Source organism: Zonotrichia albicollis, chromosome 2 (assembly GCF_047830755.1).
Source record: "Zonotrichia albicollis isolate bZonAlb1 chromosome 2, bZonAlb1.hap1, whole genome shotgun sequence".
Taxonomy (NCBI): Eukaryota; Metazoa; Chordata; class Aves; order Passeriformes; family Passerellidae; genus Zonotrichia; species Zonotrichia albicollis.
Genome location: NC_133820.1, coordinates 40,542,776 through 40,559,627, shown reverse-complemented (window position 1 = coordinate 40,559,627; position 16,852 = coordinate 40,542,776). Strand labels below are relative to the sequence as shown.

Here is a 16,852-nt window from a genome sequence, read left to right as displayed (position 1 = left end):
TAATTAAGAGTATAAGGCAATTTATATGAGAATTTTGAAGTACTTTAAAGAGGCTTAACAATAATGTTCAGCTAACTGAAGCCAGCTGCTCCACATGGGAACTGAAAAGACTAAGAAATGTGTTTTGAATAATTAAAAATATGTCATAAATAACTTAAATGACTGTAGGAAGAGGAATGGAAAACTCCATCATCAGAACAGAGAGGCTCTCTGAATTAACCCAGTAGTTTAACAGCAAGATGGTTCATAGTTCAAACAGCTGCAGTTCCTTTATGTAACAGCTCCTCAGTCTTGCAGTGCAGGCTGCTCAAAGACTTAATCCTACTATATCCATATAGATAGAGGCGTGGTGTCTTGGAAGATCTTTGTGAGGAAAAGAGAGAAAAATAAATCTAATCACTTCTCCCTGGGGCCAGAATCTGGGAGCATTCAGTCCTGAGCGATGGCTGTCATTACACAGCCTGTCAAGAAAAAAGCAGGATGGTGTAGATGGGTAGGCACGAGAAAGGTGGATGAAATGGAGTATTAGCCAAACCCAGTGCCTCCTAAACTGTACAGGATGCTAAATGAGCGCTGATCTCTTGGAAAAAAACAATCCTGCATATCTTGGAACCTAAGGATCAACAGAAGTAAGATAATTTTGTCTCAGTTCCTCCATAATCACACGTGATTCACAGCACCACACCGTGCGTGTAGCAAAGGACGGCTGCGAAGGGGCTCTACACGTGGCTCCTGTGTATGGTCACAAGAGTGGTTCTGGCAGGACGAAGAGCAAGAGAGCACGGTCACATGTTTAGCTTAATTGCCTTTGTTAGTCTGTCACAAGTGTTCGGTTGTACGAGTCCCGCACAGCAGAGACCCTCCATCCATCTCCACTCGTGACAGCAGCAGCTGCCCCGCACTGGCGGATCCGAGGTGAACGGAAAACCACGGTGACGAGGCAGCAGCACTTCCTCGCCCTGATCCCAGGATGGGCCGGGCTGGAAGGGACCCCAGAAAGAGACCCCAGGGTGTCACTGCTCCAACCTCCCCGCTCGAGCAGGCTCGTTCCTCCCGCAGCACATGGCTCAGGATTGCCTCCAGAGGGTTCTCCGCTGAGGGAGACTGCACCACCTCTCTGGGCAGCCTGTCCCAGTGCTCAGTCACCCGCACGGTGAAGAAGTTCCTCCTCACGTTCAGGTGGAACTTGCTGTGCATCAGTTTCTGCCCGAGTGCTTGGCACCACCGAGGAGTCTCACATGTTCCTTTCAGATACTGAGAGACATGGATGGGGTCCCCTCTCAGTCGTCTGAGCCTCTCGGGCTGAAGAGGCCCAGCTCCCTCAGCCTTTCCCCGTAGGAGCGATGCCCCTGTCACCCCCTCCGCCCCCCGGGGGGACCGCGCGGGGCAGCCCCGCGCAGCCCGAAATGGCAGCGGGAGCGGGGCGGATGCGCCGGGGCAGGCGGGCGGAAGCGGCTTCGCAGCCGGGCAGCGCCGCTTCCGGGCTCCGCGCGCGTCCGCTCGCCGCCGGAAGCGGCGGTGTGTGGGGCGCAAGATGGCGGCGGGGATGTACCTGGAGCACTACCTGGACAGTAAGAGCCGCCGGGGCGGGGCCGAGGCCGCGGCTGAGCCGGCCCGGGGGGCACGGACGGGCCGAGGGGCGGGGCCCCGCGGGGGCCGAGCGCTGCCCAGGGCGCCCGCGGGCTCTCCCCGCCCCTCGGGCGCTGCCCGCTGCCCGGGCCGTGCGGAGAGGCCCCGTCCGTGGGGCAAGGCTCGGCTGCGGGAGCCCTGACAGCGCGGCCCCGCGGCCGGTTTGGCCCGTGAGAGAGGAGCCCGGTGCAGCTCCAGGCGCCCCTCGGGAGCGGGAGCTTGGCCGTCTGTGGTTTCCCGGGATAGACATCGAGCACAGATAACTTTGGGATCTGTGGGGCGGTAGTTATGGTGGTTTTCTATGCCGTCAGTTTACAAATGCAGCCCCGCTTTTCTGGCCCAAGAGGAGCTCTGTAAATGCCAATGGAGTTGGCAACGTTATCAGAGCCCTCCTATGGTACCTCCTATTTTACCATCCTGCCTTAAGGTGCTTAAAACTTCAAACTCTGTCCTTTGGGGATGAGACTTTCAGTGCATGTTTTACCCACGCGTGCTTAAAATAGCCGAGCAGATCCACCGGAGGAGTTGTTTCTCAATGAGTGGGCTAATGAGTTCAGAATGAATAACCTGTTCTTTGAGGAATGCTGCTCTCACGTTTTCCTGCTGATCTGGTGTTGGCACTGGAGACAGGGGAGGATGTTCACAGGACGGTGTCTTTAAAGCTGGCTGGTTGTGGTGGTGTGTCTTCTGCTTCACTGCACCCAGCCAGTGACATCTCTCACTGTCTGCTTGCATATGCATGGGAAATAATGGAGTTTGGCTCTTCAGATTTCCTGCTACACCGGGTTTCTTCCAGCACAGAAAAGATGAGGTGCTGGTATGGACACAGGGTGTCTTGTTCCTTGCATCTTCAGTGCTCCTTTTGTCTTTAGGAAAGGAAATGTCTCTGAGAATGTTCAAGAACCATAATGAATTTCAGTGAAAGCTGAAAAGGAGCTGCAGTTGGACAGGCAAGGATCTCTGAGGTGCAAGGAAGGAGGCCAAAGCCAGGAAGAGGAGTTGAATGAGGAGGCAGGTTGGAGAGGAGCAATTTGTGTTCCTGTGCAGTTCTCACTGCGTTGCAGAAGGCTCTAGCTGCCTCAGGCTCCTCAGCTGGAAGAAGGGCTGGGAAGGAGGAGAGGAAACAGATGGAGAAGGAATAAGTGCACAGGACGGGGATGCAGGGTTTTCCTGCTGGGAGGGCAGGAGTGTGCTTGGGTAAGAGCTGCAGGGCAGAGCTAAAGGAGCAGAAGCCTGGGATCTGCTCTCAGGATGCAGCCCTGAGTGGGCAGGGGTGCTGCAGGTGCACAGAGGGAAGGTTGGTGGCTGGAGAGTGCTCCTGCCAGAGTCAAACACCTCGGGATTATGGCATCAGAGTGAATTAAAATCAGCCAGCCTGGGAACTCCTCTTCCTCTCCTGCACAGGCATGCAGAGGAAATGCCAAAGTCCTCTCTCTCAGCTGAGGTTTGGGTCCTGAGATTGGATTAGAGATAGTCATCCTGGTGAAGGTGGATATTAATACAGGAGAGTCACTGTTGTGGTTGAGGTGTCTTGCTTAAAAAAATAATGAAAGTGATGTGCACAATCTAAAAGTCCTTAAACCATCTGCTTACAAAGATTTTAGGAAGAACAAAACCTTAATTCCTGTGATGGTTTAGCCTCTTTTGCTTACCCTTAGATCTCTAAGGCCTGTTTCAGGTTTGTGTGGTGCAGCATTACTTGCTGCTATTAGCCACTCATAAGACACTTGGTGTGCTAATTCTGGATTTCTTTCAGGAAAGCATGAGTGTGTTGTGATACTTGGCATCAAAGAGCGCCCATCACATCTTCAGTAGCTTAGGCTGCTGATAGGTAATGGCATTCATTTCTCATTGTCCATATTGCTCTCCTCTCCTGGCTTCTGCCTGAGCCCCTGACTCTGTGGAAATGCATCCAGTGTTTTAGACATGAGTCTTCTTGATGCTAACTGATTGACAGCATTCAGTTTCTTACTTGCTGCTCCCCTTTTTTCCCCACATTATTTCAGTGTTTTAAAAACATTCAGTTCTGTTTTAAAGCAGTTCACTGATATCCTAAAAATTCCTGAAATTTGATAGAAATAGACAGTCCAGAACTCTGGGTTATCTCTTATAAAAAGTGTCTAGTTCCTAATTAAAGTATCTCGTTCTTAATTTACATCTGTGTCTTGGAACAGGATTCTTTTACTAGCATAGTGCTCTTGCAGACACAGTTTTCAGTTTAATGTCTTTTTCCTTCCCACAGAGCTTCTCTTTCCTGTGGTTTTCTATCTGGATCTGCTCAGGGAGTGAGTGAGGAATGTGTGATGAAAGAGGGCAATTATTTGTAGGACCTCTTCATATCTTTGAATAAAGGAAGGTGGGTAAGGAGTTAAGTGAAAATTGTAGGAAGAAAAAAGATGCCTCCTGTTTGAAGCAAGTGAATATCACTCTGCCAAAGTGAGTTTGGTGGGGTTTTTTATGTTGTGAGTCTCACTTTGTACAGGTTTTCCTTGCTTGGATTGTGCTTCCCTCAGATGATGAGTGGAAAATTTTAATCAGGGGAGCAGATGTGCAGAATGCTCATAGCTGCATCTGGAGTGTGCTTTGAACAGATAATTCTGAAAAGTCGTGCAATGAAGCATTTTTGCACACTTCAAGAGGAGAGTTTGTAATTAGGTGGCCTTCTGGCTTTAATCTCTTGGCCCCAGTAAATCTTGTGGCCTTCCTGCTGTTGGTGAGGGCAGTGGGCCACTCCACTGCAGCATTGTGAAAACACTTCATTGCCACAGCAGTGAACACCTTGAAATGCTGGCTACAAAGTCAGTTTTCACATTGAGCTCTGGGTCTGAGCTTTTGACTCTGTGTTGAGCAAAGAGAATAAAATAAAACTTTGAATCAGTGCTCAGTCACTGGGAATGAGAAACACCTTGCATGAAACATCATGTGAGTAGGTAATTTAAAACTGTATGCTAAAATCCATGAGCAGTCTGACAAAGTTGGGCATACAGCCCCAGTGGCTCCAGTTCATATATTTTCAACCCTCTACTTTAGACACCTAAAATTGATTTTTTTTTTGTGGAATAGCCAAGTTAAGAAGAGTTCTCTTAGTAAAAAGTGTCTAGAAGCTTCTTAGGTCAGGTATTTCAGCAGCTTTCAAGTCTTGCTGTAATTTGAAACTGGGTTTAGACCTAGGATAAGGCATGCCCTTTCCTTGGCTTTAAGCTGTTAATTACAAAGCAAATCTGTCTGAAATGTGTTATGCTCTTGGCAGATGCTTTTGCAGCAGAAAAATGCACACATTCCTTCTGTGCTGAGCATCCTGACAGAGGAACTCCATGTCTTGTCTACTCTGATCACCTGCACTCCTTCATCCTACTTACTGAGCCAAAGGATTCAGGGAATGGGAGAAGAGGAATGTGTCTTGTTCCACTTTTCTTCCTGAGTGGCTGAATTTCAACATAAACAGATTTCCGTGTCTTCAAATATTGTTCTCCTTCTGGTTTCTAAAAATCCAGAAGGCGAGGGGAGAAAGCAAGATAAAAAAGTGCTTTCCCTCAAGCAGTAACACAGTGCAGCTTTAGTAAGGGAAAACCTATGGGTGCAAAGGAGTTAGAGGTGTACAAGGGAATGGAAGAAGAAGGAACAGAACAGTGCTTTGTGATTAAAAGGTGGAATGTGCATAAAGATTTGTGAGAATAATTTGTGCTTGCTTGAGTTTAAGTTCCTGTGTTTAGCTCAGTGTTGGCCCTTGAAGGAGGTTAGAAATGCTGCTGTGGAGGTGATGGAGATGCTGAGATGAGATAAGGAGACCTCAGCTGGGAAGGTGACATGGTGCAATGCAGTCAGTATACCTTGGGGTTTCCCCTATTTCCCACTGGTTAGGGAGGCACTGAGCTTCCTTTGCTCCTCTGTTGGCACTTGTCAGCAGGCACACAGAGCTGCACCCACCCAGGGGCTGTCACTGCTGGAAAACTTCAGCCAGCATCAGCACAGAGCAATGGAAGCAGCACATGGAAGTCTTCTTTCTCCTACAACTGGCATGGCAATGTCCTATCAATGTTCCTTGATAACTAGTTAACCTAGTAAAATAGGATTTTTCTTTTGGAATGGCCCCATCTGTCTGGATTTTCTTCTGTACACATTCATCAAATGAGGGTGTGATGAGTATTGTCATCTGGAGGCTCTCAGAGGGCTTGGGTGTGATGTTGGAGATTGCTGTAGGCAAGCCCTTGTTTCCTTCCCAGACCTGGCTGTGTTTCAGTTTCCCAGCAGTTTTTAATCTCTTGCATTCCCTGCCTTCCTTACTCGTGTCCCCTCCCCAGTGTAGCCTGCAGCCATACCCCTGGCCCTGCCTCTGCAGCTCCTCACATCAATCTTCAGAAATGCAAGGCTCTAAATGCCTCATTTCTCTGCTTGTCACTGTTCTAGTGCAGTCAAAGATGCCTTTCACCTTTCAGAGACTTTGGATTGGTTACACCTGTGATGCACCACATATGATCTATGGAAAATTACAAAAGATTTCATGCAGGGGAGAGAATTTGGTGATTCATAGGCATCGTTTGTTTCTGTGTGAAAGCTACTGGCACAGCCCACGCTCGGCTGATACATTTAATGACCAATTCATCTAGAATTGGTTTTGTTGTTGGCAGATATTTTTATTGGAGCTGATACAAGATAGCTTTACATGGCAAAGCCTGCTGTGTTTTCTCTGTAGTTCCTCACTTACCCAACTGCAAATGTGATGTCATTGTTTTGGCAAACAGTCCTGTGGGCTCTTTGGTGGTTGTCCCTGCCTTTGGAGGGCTGTGGCAGGCTGGAAATGCCAGGAGTGTTGCCAGTCTCATTCATTGTGTCAGTCTTTCAAGCCCTCCAAGCTTTTCAAATTCAAGGTTGATCTTTGATAAGATCCCTTTCCTGACTCTTAACAACATTCCCTGCTATCTTGTCTGTGGATGCTGTAGCATTGAGCTGCTGTAATAAGACAACAAAAAGAGCCCTCCCTTCCTAAGAAACGGCCCCACACTTTGGGGGAGTGTTGGGTTTCCGTGCCTGGCTGTCCCTGCTGAGTGCTGCCCACTGGGCAGTGTCTGAGGCAGATGTGCTGCCGTGGGCTGGTGTGCAGTGCATTGCCCAAAGCTTGGGATATGTGCTGTGCCCACAGAATTCCTGGGTGGTAAATCAGTCTGCCATGCCCCTAAGCACCCTCTCTGTAAAACTGTAGGTGGGGTTATCCCTTCCCAGGGTGTTGGGAGGATAATGGTACCAGTTAGGATTTTTATTGCAGCAGGGCTGGGCCATCTCTGAATTGAGGGAAATTGTGCTCAAGGACCAATCTCAATAAAGGTGCTTGTGTAAAAGTTTCAGTAAATACCTGTGTAGGAAGGTGATTGATTACTTGAGAGCGCAGGACAGAGTGGCAGCAATAGTTAAAAAGGGTGATATGCTCTGAAAGGAGGGATACAAAAGACACCCTGCCCCCTAATGAGGGAGCAAGGAAGCTCCTGAAGATTGCTGCAAGCCACTTGTCCTGCAGTGTACTTCAAGTGCTGCAAAATTGTGGGAATCATGGAGTACCAAAAAGTCCAGTGTGTTTCCTCAGCAAGATCCCAGCCAGTTTGCAGTCCTGGGGGCAAAGAACTTACCCTCTCTGTGTGGCAGTCCCTGGCACAAGCAGGAATTTTTTAAATTGCCTTCAGCAATGTGGTGTCTGAAGTGTTTGCTGAAATCTAAGCTGTTCAATAAAGCAACTGTGGTTATGTTTCAAAATGTCTTTTCCCATTTTTTAATAAAATTTAAACATGCATCTAAACATGGTGGGTGAATAGATGTCTTGGGAAAGGTACTGTGTGCTTGGATGGTCCTCAGTGCTATTGATCTGTTTTTGGGACTTTGGGCAGCACAGATCCATTGCTTGGCACAGCACAGGCGTGCTGCAGAGGACTGAAGCACAGTTGAAGTTATCAGGCTGTGTAGGCTTGCTCTCTGCGTTTGTGTGTCACAGTTAACATCTGAGTTAAGGAGCTGAAGTTTAAATATCAGCCTGCACCTGACAGCCCACGTTTGTTTTTAAAAAGAAGTAAATAAAATCATCATTACTGAAGAGGGAAAAAAGTGGTGTTGGATTCTGACTTTTGGAGAGAGAGTGTGTGGTTCAAAAGGGAGAAGAGAGCATGGTCATGGATGCCTGTGGAAGAATGAACAGGGGAAAGAATGTCAAGGAAAGAGGAGAGTAAAAGAGATGAAAGAAGAATGGGCTTAGTGAAGGGATAACATGTGAGGAGAGAAAAGATGAAGGTAGGTAGAGAGACTTCAGCTTGTGATCAGAGATGGAAACAAGGTAAGAAAAGGAAGGGATGAAAAAGATGCATTCAGCAGGAGAGGGCCGCACCAGTGATTTTCAGGATGATCAGACCATGAGAGGAATCAGTAGGGCTGCACCAGGCTTCTGTATGGATCTGTGCAGTGAGCCCATTGGGAGAAGCCTTGCCAGCAGGTCGAGGCAGAAATCCTGCCCATCCTCTCAGCCCTGGAGAGGCTCCTCTGGAGCAGTGTCCACTCCTGGGCTCCTCATTACAGAGACATGGAGCTCCTGGAGCCTGTGCAGCAGAGGGAATGAGGATGATTGGAGACTGGGGCATCTCTCTTGTGTGGGAAGGCTGAGGGAGCTGGGCCTGTCTGGCCTTTAGGAGAATGTCTGAGAAGGGGCTCACCAGTGTCTGTAAACATCTGCAGGGAGGTGTCGAGGGTGGATCCAGGCTCTTCTCCATGGTGCCAGGCACTGGGACACAGGGCAGTGGGCAGGAACAGCAGGGAGCTCCAGCTGAACATGGGGAAGAATTTCTTTACTGTATGGGTGAACAAGGAGAGATTCCCCCACTAAGGCTGTGGTGTCTCCCTCTCTGGACATATTCCAGGACTGTCTGGGGACAATCTGTACCGTGTGCTCTGGGTGACCCTGCCTGAGCAGGGAGGTGGGGCCAGATCGCTGTGGTCCTTCCAGCCTTCCCCATTCTGTGATTCTGTGGCACAGTTGCAGTGCTGCCAGCCCAAGCTGCTGGCCTTGCTAGCACTCTATTCCCTGTGCGTTCTCACCATCCTCCTGCTCTTCTCCTCCTGCTGTGCCTTTTCTGTGGAAAGAGGGCCTCGCTTTTCCTTATTTTTCTGTCTGTTGTTGCGTAGCATCACTCTTCTCTAGTGATCAAAGATGTCTCTAGGGTGTTCTTTCTTTACAATTATCAGTTTCATAATCTGAGAGTTACGTGGGTATTTTATGATAGATAGCATGTAGTCATGATGATTTTAGGTGAATCTTACTAAGATGAAAGCAAAATTAATTGAGAGGAAAAAAAGGAGAAAAGCAGGAGGAAATGAAATTACATAAATAGCATGAATACTTTTTTAGAAATAGCGAGGGAAAGTGTGGTGGTAGGAATGAGGAAATTGAGACTCAAATCTAATTTTTTTTTTTTAATGGCACTTAGAGAGTGATAATGTCTGGTAGCCAGCACAGCACAGGTCAAGCAATTTCAGCAAGTGTTCTGTCCCCTGTGATAAATTCTGTGATGCAGAGAATCTCTTCTGTTTAAGGCTATGCAAGAGCTTTGGAGTTAAGCTGCAGATAGTAGAAAACATCCCCACAGCTAGATTAAGTTATGTACCATACAAATAGTTTGTTGCTCAGTTATAACTTGCTTATCTGCAGCTTTATCTTGTTATGCTTTTTGTTATTGCCAGACTCTCTCTGGATCATAATTTGTAATGGTCTGCTCAGCTTCCCTCCACGTTCAGTTGAACAGATAAAGTGTCTTTGTAGCAGTTCTGATTATAAAGTCACTGTACTGTCACTTGTTTCATTTTCTCCATTTATTGACGAAACAGTGGCAGAACATTTGTCCAAGAATAGATTTGCAGAGTGCAATGTTTTGCTGTGGTTTTAGGAAATCGTTTTGCTGGTTTTAGCAGGGAAGGAATTCAACTGGCAGGGGTTTGTCTCGTCAGCCCCAGTGGAAGCCTGCCCAGCTAATGAGCCTCTGGAAGCTCATGGCTCAGATGTGCATAAATGATCCACCCGTGGTGCCTGAGCTGAGCATTTGCTCAGCCAGAGCCAGAGCCCGGTGACAGCCCTCCCCACACTGCCAGAGCTGGGTGACAGCCCTCCCCACAGTGCCAGAACCTGGTGACAGCCCTCCCCACAGTGCCAGGGCCCGGTGACAGCCCTCCCCACCCTGCCAGGGCCAGGGGACAGCCCTCCCCACAGAGCCAGAACCTGGTGACAGCCCTCCCCACACTGCCAGAGCCTGGTGACAGCCCTCCCCACACTGCCAGAGCTGGGTGACAGCCCTCCCCACGGTGCCAGAGCTGGGTGATAGCCCTCCCTACAGTGCCAGAGCCGGGTGACAGCCCTCCCCACAGTGCCAGAGCCCCCAGGAGCAGAGGCTCTGCACACCTGGAGGCAGGAAAGGAGGCAGGAAAGGAGCCACTGGCCTGGCTGAGGGCTGGCACTGAGGGGAGCAGGCTCTGGGGAAAGAGGGGCTCTCAAGGGTGGGGGCACAGGCTGTAGAGACAAAAGACAGACAGACAGATGTTGTCCAGACCAGGGCATGTGCTGGCATCAGTGGTGGTGGCAGATTTTTACAGTGATGGCTGTAAAAACTGGAGCACAGTTCCTTTCAGGTTGTGTAGCAGAATGGAACTCCTGCTTGGGTTTCTCCTGGTGCAAGAATGTCACTGTGAAGTGTGACCCTAAACCTCACGTGGGGTTGTTCTGCCCGCACAGCAGCATCCTACTGGTTTTTGTGCTGGCTCAGGAGCTTGCTCTATCTAAAGGATTCTATCCCTGCTGAGGGAAAGCTGACAGTACCTGGTGGAATTTGTGCTTTTACCATCTGTCCTTTTCAGAAGAGAAAAAGAAATTACATTAATCTTTTCTAAAAACCACAAAGTCCAGAATTTAGAAGCTGTGATCTTCCAGGATTAATAAACTCAATATAAATTTGACATATTGTGTGCAGTGCAGGAAGAGCTTCTGTTTTCCTCTGGAGGATACCTGTCTTGTCTTCTGCAGCGGGTGCTTTGGAGAGGAATGAAAGCAGCGTGCTGCAGTATGACCCATGTTTCATTTGCTGTATAAATTGAAAGGTTTAGAGTTGATGAGGCTGGGGATTGCAGGAGGGAAAAAGGCATGGTCTCTAGATTCCCAAGCTGAATTTCATCCCTGCCACAAGCTCCCTCTATAAGCAATAAAAATTTTCAGCATTGTGTCCCCATCGTGTTCTGAGATGCTTTTTGGAACCGTAGGGATGTAATCCGGTAGTCAGCTGCTTAAACCTTGTGTGAAGTCTGTCCTGCTGAAGAAACATGGAAGTATCAAATTCAGGATGTGCCTACGGACTTCATTTTGCTGCTTAGTAATTTTTCAGAATTTGAATTTGTACTGCTAACTGTCCTTGAATGCAGAGGGGTGATGTGTATGTGCTGTGGATTATGGATCTGGGTACTCAAGGACACCTACTACCTGAGCATTTCTCTGGTAACTAAATCAGAAATGGCAGCAGAAATCTGTTAAATCAGCAGCTGGATTGCTCCTAAGTGTTGTGCATGTAACTTCTGATTATGCTGCATGGGCAGAAGTCTAAGTAAAAGGAACAACATTTGTGCTCAGCAAGGCCCACAGTTAGTTTTACCTCTTATAGGAATTAATTTCACATCCTGTTATGTAGCACTTGTTAAAACTTGTTAAAACCTTCCTCTTGCATACAGAACCTTCCCTGTCAACTGGTTGCTCTTCAGGGAAGTGGAAAGGCATTAATTGCTGTAGAAATATGTGCAGAGAAAATGGATATTGATGCCTGGACTGATGTGTTGGACAGCTTTGGTGATGGCAACACTTCCAGTTGCACTCCATGTGAGCTGCAGAGTGAGTTGAGGAAGCTCAGATGTGCTTTTGCTGTGTTTGTGAAGAGCTTTCCCCAACACCTTCTTTTTTAAACCTTCAGGAGAGATCTATTATTTTCATTAGGTATAAAGGTGACAATAATCAGGCTTAGACTTCAGGTTAATGCAGTGACACTAGATCTCATTTTGACTAGACAGGCATGGAAAAATGAGAATTGTTTTTACCAGCTTTGCCAGTTGAGCATCTGGTGATGCCTGGGGGGTGAGTAGCACAGTGCATTGAAAATTAATTGACTATCAACTTCACATTGCTCATTCAGAGCCCTACAAACGTTTATTATTCACAATGTGTGGCATCCTTCCAGGTGTTGGACACACCACTCCTGAGATGACAGTGCAGAAGGCACCACAATTTACAAGTCACAAGGGGTTAAGACTGTTCCCCATCCCATCTCAGACTTGATCTTTGCTCTGCCCAAAGTGTCTACTGTCCCCTGTATGTTAAATGAATGCATTAAACAGACTCATTTTCAGTGAATTAGCATTTGATCAACTTAATTTTTACATCCTTGTGTAGAAATAACTAAATGGCTTTATTTACCAGCTGTTGTGGTATTTTCTTCATTACTGAGTGGAGATTTCGGATGGAGATGCTGTGTTATAAAGACTGACACTCATTACAGAGTTTGGGTTTCTGCTTTCTTAGTGTGGCCCTCTCTGCACGGCAGCAGTTTTCTGCTAACTCATATGTATTCTAGAAGGATGCTTCTGCATTAAATGTATCACACTTTTATAGTCTGTCTCCTTTGGGGCCAGCAGCAATGGAAGCAGGCTGATGTGCACCAGGGGTATGTGTGTGTGTGTTATTGGCTATCTTTGTTCCTGCCTTGGCAAGGAACAAGGATCTGATTTCTCCATGTATTCTCCTTTCTCTGCAGGTATTGAGAACCTGCCATTTGAACTACAGAGAAACTTCCAGCTCATGCGGGATCTGGATCAGAGGACAGAAGGTGAGGATGAGGGACGGTTTTGTTGCCAAGACAAGGAGTATGTAGCTTGAGCAGCTTTGCTTTGCTTTGCCTTTGTCATGGGGATCTCCAGGCAGGGGAGGAGGCCTGGAGCTGCTGCAGTCGTTGAGTCTCTCCTGGTGGCACAGGGCACTGTGGTGTGTGAGGTGTTTGGGTATTTAATGGCTCCCTTCTTTCAGACCTCAAGTCAGAGATCGATAAGTTGGCCACGGAGTATATCAGCAATGCACGGACTTTGTCTTCAGAGGAAAAACTGGGGCTTCTCAAGCAGATCCAGGAGGCTTATGGGAAGTGCAAGGAATTTGGGGACGACAAGGTTCAGCTGGCAATGCAGACCTACGAGATGGTATGAAGGGAAGTGCCTCGTGCTTATCCTGTGAACGCCCGAACTAAAGCCGCCCATCTCGCCAGGCCCTGAGCTCTCATTCTTAGGCCATGCCCACTCTTGCTCCTCGGCTCTTTAGTGCCAGCTCCCTGTCCCTTTGTCCCCTGTTTGTCCTCCCTCTGCCTCCCTGGCCCTGTCCTGTGGTAACCCCTGCCCCTGGTGTCCTTGCAGGTGGACAAGCACATCCGGCGGCTGGACACAGACCTCGCCCGCTTTGAGGCAGACCTGAAGGAGAAGCAGATAGAGTCGAGTGACTATGACAGTTCTTCCAGCAAGGGCAAGAAGAGTGAGTACCACCCTGGGCTGCACAGTGATTCAGGAGGCAGCCAGGTGACTGTGGGAGTGGTGGGGATGAAGGCAGGCACTGGAGTGGTGCAGATCAAAGGCTGTTGTGCTGGAGGCTGAAGGACAGGTAAAGAGATGGTGACTGGGCTCTTCTTGTGTGAGCTCATTCAAGGCTGATAGATGAATTGAGCCCAAAGCCAGTGTGCATTCCAAAGCTGGAGTGTGTTTTAGTTGTCACTGTCAGGTGTCTGTTTTGGTGGGGTGACACATGCAACACCTTCTTCTCTTCTTACCAGAGGGCCGAGCCCAGAAAGAGAAAAAAGCTGCCCGCGCTCGCTCCAAAGGGAAAAACTCTGATGAGGAAGCACCAAAAACTGCCCAAAAGAAACTGAAGCTCGTCCGCACGTAAGTGTTGAAGGGACTTGAGAGAATGAGAAGCAGCACTGGAAATCAGACCAAGGCAGGCCTAGCCAGGCTTTCCTGGTGTCCCCAGACTGGAACTGTGTCCTCTGTCCCTTCTTGGGAGGCAAGAGGAAGGAAACTTCTTTATTCCCCTGTTCTCAGGGGGGTGTGGGCTGAAGGGGAAAGCAGGTCCCCTTGGGTGTGGGTACTTAACTGAGAGAAGTGTCTGTCTCTGGCCAGCAAGGGCACTGTCTTGGGACACACAGAGGTGCTCAAAGCCAGGTACTTTGCTGACTTACTTTATTCCTGTCCTGCAGTAGCACAGAGTACGGGATGCCTTCTGTCACCTTTGGGAACGTGCACCCCTCGGATGTACTGGATATGCCCGTGGACCCCAATGAGCCCACCTACTGCCTCTGCCATCAGGTCTCCTATGGGGAGATGATTGGCTGTGACAACCCAGATGTAAGAGCCTGCACATGGTGGAAGTGGGGGAATGGAGGGGAGATGAGTCCTGCATGGAAAGGCTTGTCCTGCTTGGGTGGGCCCAGGGACAGCAAGGGGTGACAAGGAGAGGGCTTTCCTCAGGAGCTGGGATGGGCAGAGGTGTGGCTGGCAAGGACCTCTGAAGGGTTTTCCTTAAAATGTTTTCTTGTCCCTAAACTTAGCAAGGGAGAAGGGGAGTTCTCCTTGCTAACAGTGTGTAGGTTGGGTGTGAACATTCAATCCTTGATCACTGCCAGGGATTTTGGAGTTTGTGATTAAATGCTGGGAAACTCTGGTAGCCCAAACCCAACAATTTCAAAAGGAAACTGCTCTTTAACTGTCTGCTCTTCATCCCAACAGTGTTCCATTGAATGGTTTCATTTTGCCTGTGTGGGTCTGACAACAAAACCAAGAGGAAAATGGTGAGTGAAGCAACCTGGAGGCCCATTTGACCTTTGGAAAGGGGAGGTCCTTGGTGGCAGGGGAAAAGTACTATATATACACACTTAGAAGATATCATTAAAAGGAAAATTTGAATTAAGGCTTTGTCAGGGACCTTGGAAAAGGTCTTCTGGGACCATGCACTTGAGGCTCAAGTCATGCCCTAAATGTTTGTACTTCCCTTTCTAACAGGTTCTGCCCTCGCTGTTCCCAGGAGAGGAAGAAGAAGTAAATTCACAGGAGACCTCAGTACTGCTGCAGGAGCTCTCTTCCCCCTGCCAGGGCCTCATCCCAGTTCCCCCAGCCCTTGAGGCCTTGGCTGAAGGGAAGTCTTGCCCTGTTTGTGGTTTGGGCCATCCCTGGAATGGTGTGTACCCTCACGGTGCTTCCTGTGTGTTCTGTATCCCTGGTTGCTTCTGAGTCCTTAAGGGAGGCCCTCTCTGTGTACTATTCCAAACAGGTCTCTGAACCTCAAAGGGAATGAATGAGGGCACCAGGGTAGCCACCAGATTCCCAGGGATTCAGGTAGCCCCTGATTTTCCTTGGCTTTCCTTCAGCCTCCTCAGAGTTCATTGCCTGTTCTCTGCTTAGAGAACAAGGCTATGGGATGGGGGAAGGAAAGGAGGTAAGTCTTCAGCATTTTAGGTCATTCATTTTCCTGGATCTTTTTCAGGAGAGAGGGAGTAACCAGGCTACTTCTTAATCTAGTGGGCTGGTTGAGAGACTGAAAACCTGATGTGCTCCCTGTCTTTAACCATTCCACTGCTGGCATTGGGCAGCCTCTTTTGTTGGGGAGAGGAGGAGGCAGAGGGATGTTTAGAGCTAGCTTTGTCTCTTATTCCTGGGGTAAACCTGCTGGTCTGGGAAGCACTCTGTGTGAAGGAGGAAGAATTTCTGACCACGTGGGGAGAAACAGCTTGGTCCAGTCTGTCTTCCGGCCTCAAAATTCTGCCTTCCTCTTGTGTAATGGTGCTTCTCCATGGCATTGATGGTGGGAAGTTTGGGATTCAGATCCCACTTGTATAATACAGAATGAAATAAAATTCATTTAAACCAATGCTCTCTTTGTCACCTTGATGTCACCTCCAAAATAAACTGCAGCAATCGCTCTCTAGTTTTTCTTTCTTAGCTCTGCATTTATTGTAAATGGTGAATGTGGTACAGCTTTTTCATGCAGCAGTCCTGTCACTGAAAGATGACATTCTGCATAAGTCAGGCTTGAAAATGTACCTGATGTACTTGCACAAAGCTACTGAGCTTTCTGGTGGCTGTGAAAAATACCTGCCCCTGCAGGGTGAACATTTATTCCCACTATTGTTTGATCATTTACTTCATCAGTTGCCTTCTCTTAAATGAGGAGGAGTGGAGGTGGCAAAGGCCAACCCTCACTGTCTGTTGGGCAGCACAGCTGAGAAGCCATCAGGACAAGCCATGTGCTTCCAAGAAGGTGGATACACTGATCCAGACACACTGGTAGCTTGCTTCCCACAAGGTCACAGTCACCTTATTGCCAGAAGCTCTGGCTGCTGTTAGTAACATAACATAATAGAACTCCAAACCAATTCCTGAAGATCTGCAGTGTCTGCAGATAACTGTGAGGAGATGGCCCATCCTGGAGCTCCTCTTTATGGATTCCATTGGCACAGCCTGGAGACTGGCAAACCAAGCCTTCTTCCTCCCTGTGCTCTGCTCACCAGGAAGGTTTAAGCCTTTCACCTGGAATGTTTTCCTCACCCAAATTACTTGTATGAGGATCCATGGAGGATTTTGCTGGTTTAGTTATGAAGCCAAAGCTCTGCTCGTGTTCAGAGGACAGTGTGGGCTCGGATCAGTGCTGCTCCCACCTTGTCATTGCACGGGGACCCTGGCAGCCCTCAGCTCAGGAGCTGGCGTTGTTTTCTGTTCAAGTGAGTTAGCACTGAGTCAGTCTTTGCCTTTGCCTCGAGAAGGGATGTTCATTCTGTTTTTCTGTCCATTCTGCACAGTCAAAAGGATGAGTTCTTCCCCAGGCTGTGGCTCATCTGGTTTGTGGCACCCCTGCCACAGCCTGAATCTCGATTCCCAGACCATGTTGCATCACTTCCTGGGGCTTCCTTTCTTAAAGAGAGGAGAAGCAAATTCTGGAAAATGCTGGCTGTGTCTCTGGCATGGTTTTAGTGACAGGGAGAGTCTGCCATGATCCAGTGGATGAGCAGGCTGTGCCAGGAGAGCTCATCTCTCCAGCTGGGGGTTACTCAGACATCCCCTGGTGCTCCACTGACAGAAGAAATGGTGGATGTCCCTGAACTGGAAAATTGGCTGTGGGCAGGGGGCAGGCGTGATG

At 48.5% G+C, this 16,852-nt stretch overlaps 1 protein-coding gene across 2 annotated transcripts; it reads left to right on the top strand.

The window, feature by feature from the left end:
• The first annotated feature begins 1,431 nt into the window (after positions 1–1,431).
• Positions 1,432–15,586, top strand: ING4 (inhibitor of growth family member 4). 2 transcript variants are annotated; one of them, XR_003380082.2, is made up of 9 exons: positions 1,432–1,571; positions 12,441–12,512; positions 12,710–12,876; positions 13,087–13,201; positions 13,497–13,605; positions 13,920–14,067; positions 14,449–14,510; positions 14,722–14,896; positions 14,990–15,586. XR_003380082.2 is itself a non-coding variant. In XM_005486056.4 (8 exons), the coding sequence occupies exons 1-8, from the start codon at positions 1,535–1,537 to the stop codon at positions 14,759–14,761; spliced, it is 750 nt and encodes a 249-aa protein (XP_005486113.1). In that variant the 5' UTR covers positions 1,432–1,534; the 3' UTR covers positions 14,762–15,586. The 2 variants fall into 2 exon arrangements, 1 of the variants encoding a protein (XP_005486113.1); XM_005486056.4 differs by having other exon boundaries at positions 14,722–15,586.
• Positions 15,587–16,852: the final 1,266 nt, after the last annotated feature.

What these genes read in the sequence shown, in the direction of transcription:
- ING4 (XM_005486056.4), top strand. Translation starts at nt 1,535, where the DNA reads ATGGCGGCGGGGATGTACCTGGAGCACTACCTGGACA. An exon ending in AAACTGAAGCTCGTCCGCAC is followed by an intron (nt 13,606 to 13,919) that starts GTAAGTGTTGAA and finishes CCTGTCCTGCAG; the next exon opens with TAGCACAGAGTACGGGATGC. An exon ending in TTGGCTGTGACAACCCAGAT is followed by an intron (nt 14,068 to 14,448) that starts GTAAGAGCCTGC and finishes TCATCCCAACAG; the next exon opens with TGTTCCATTGAATGGTTTCA.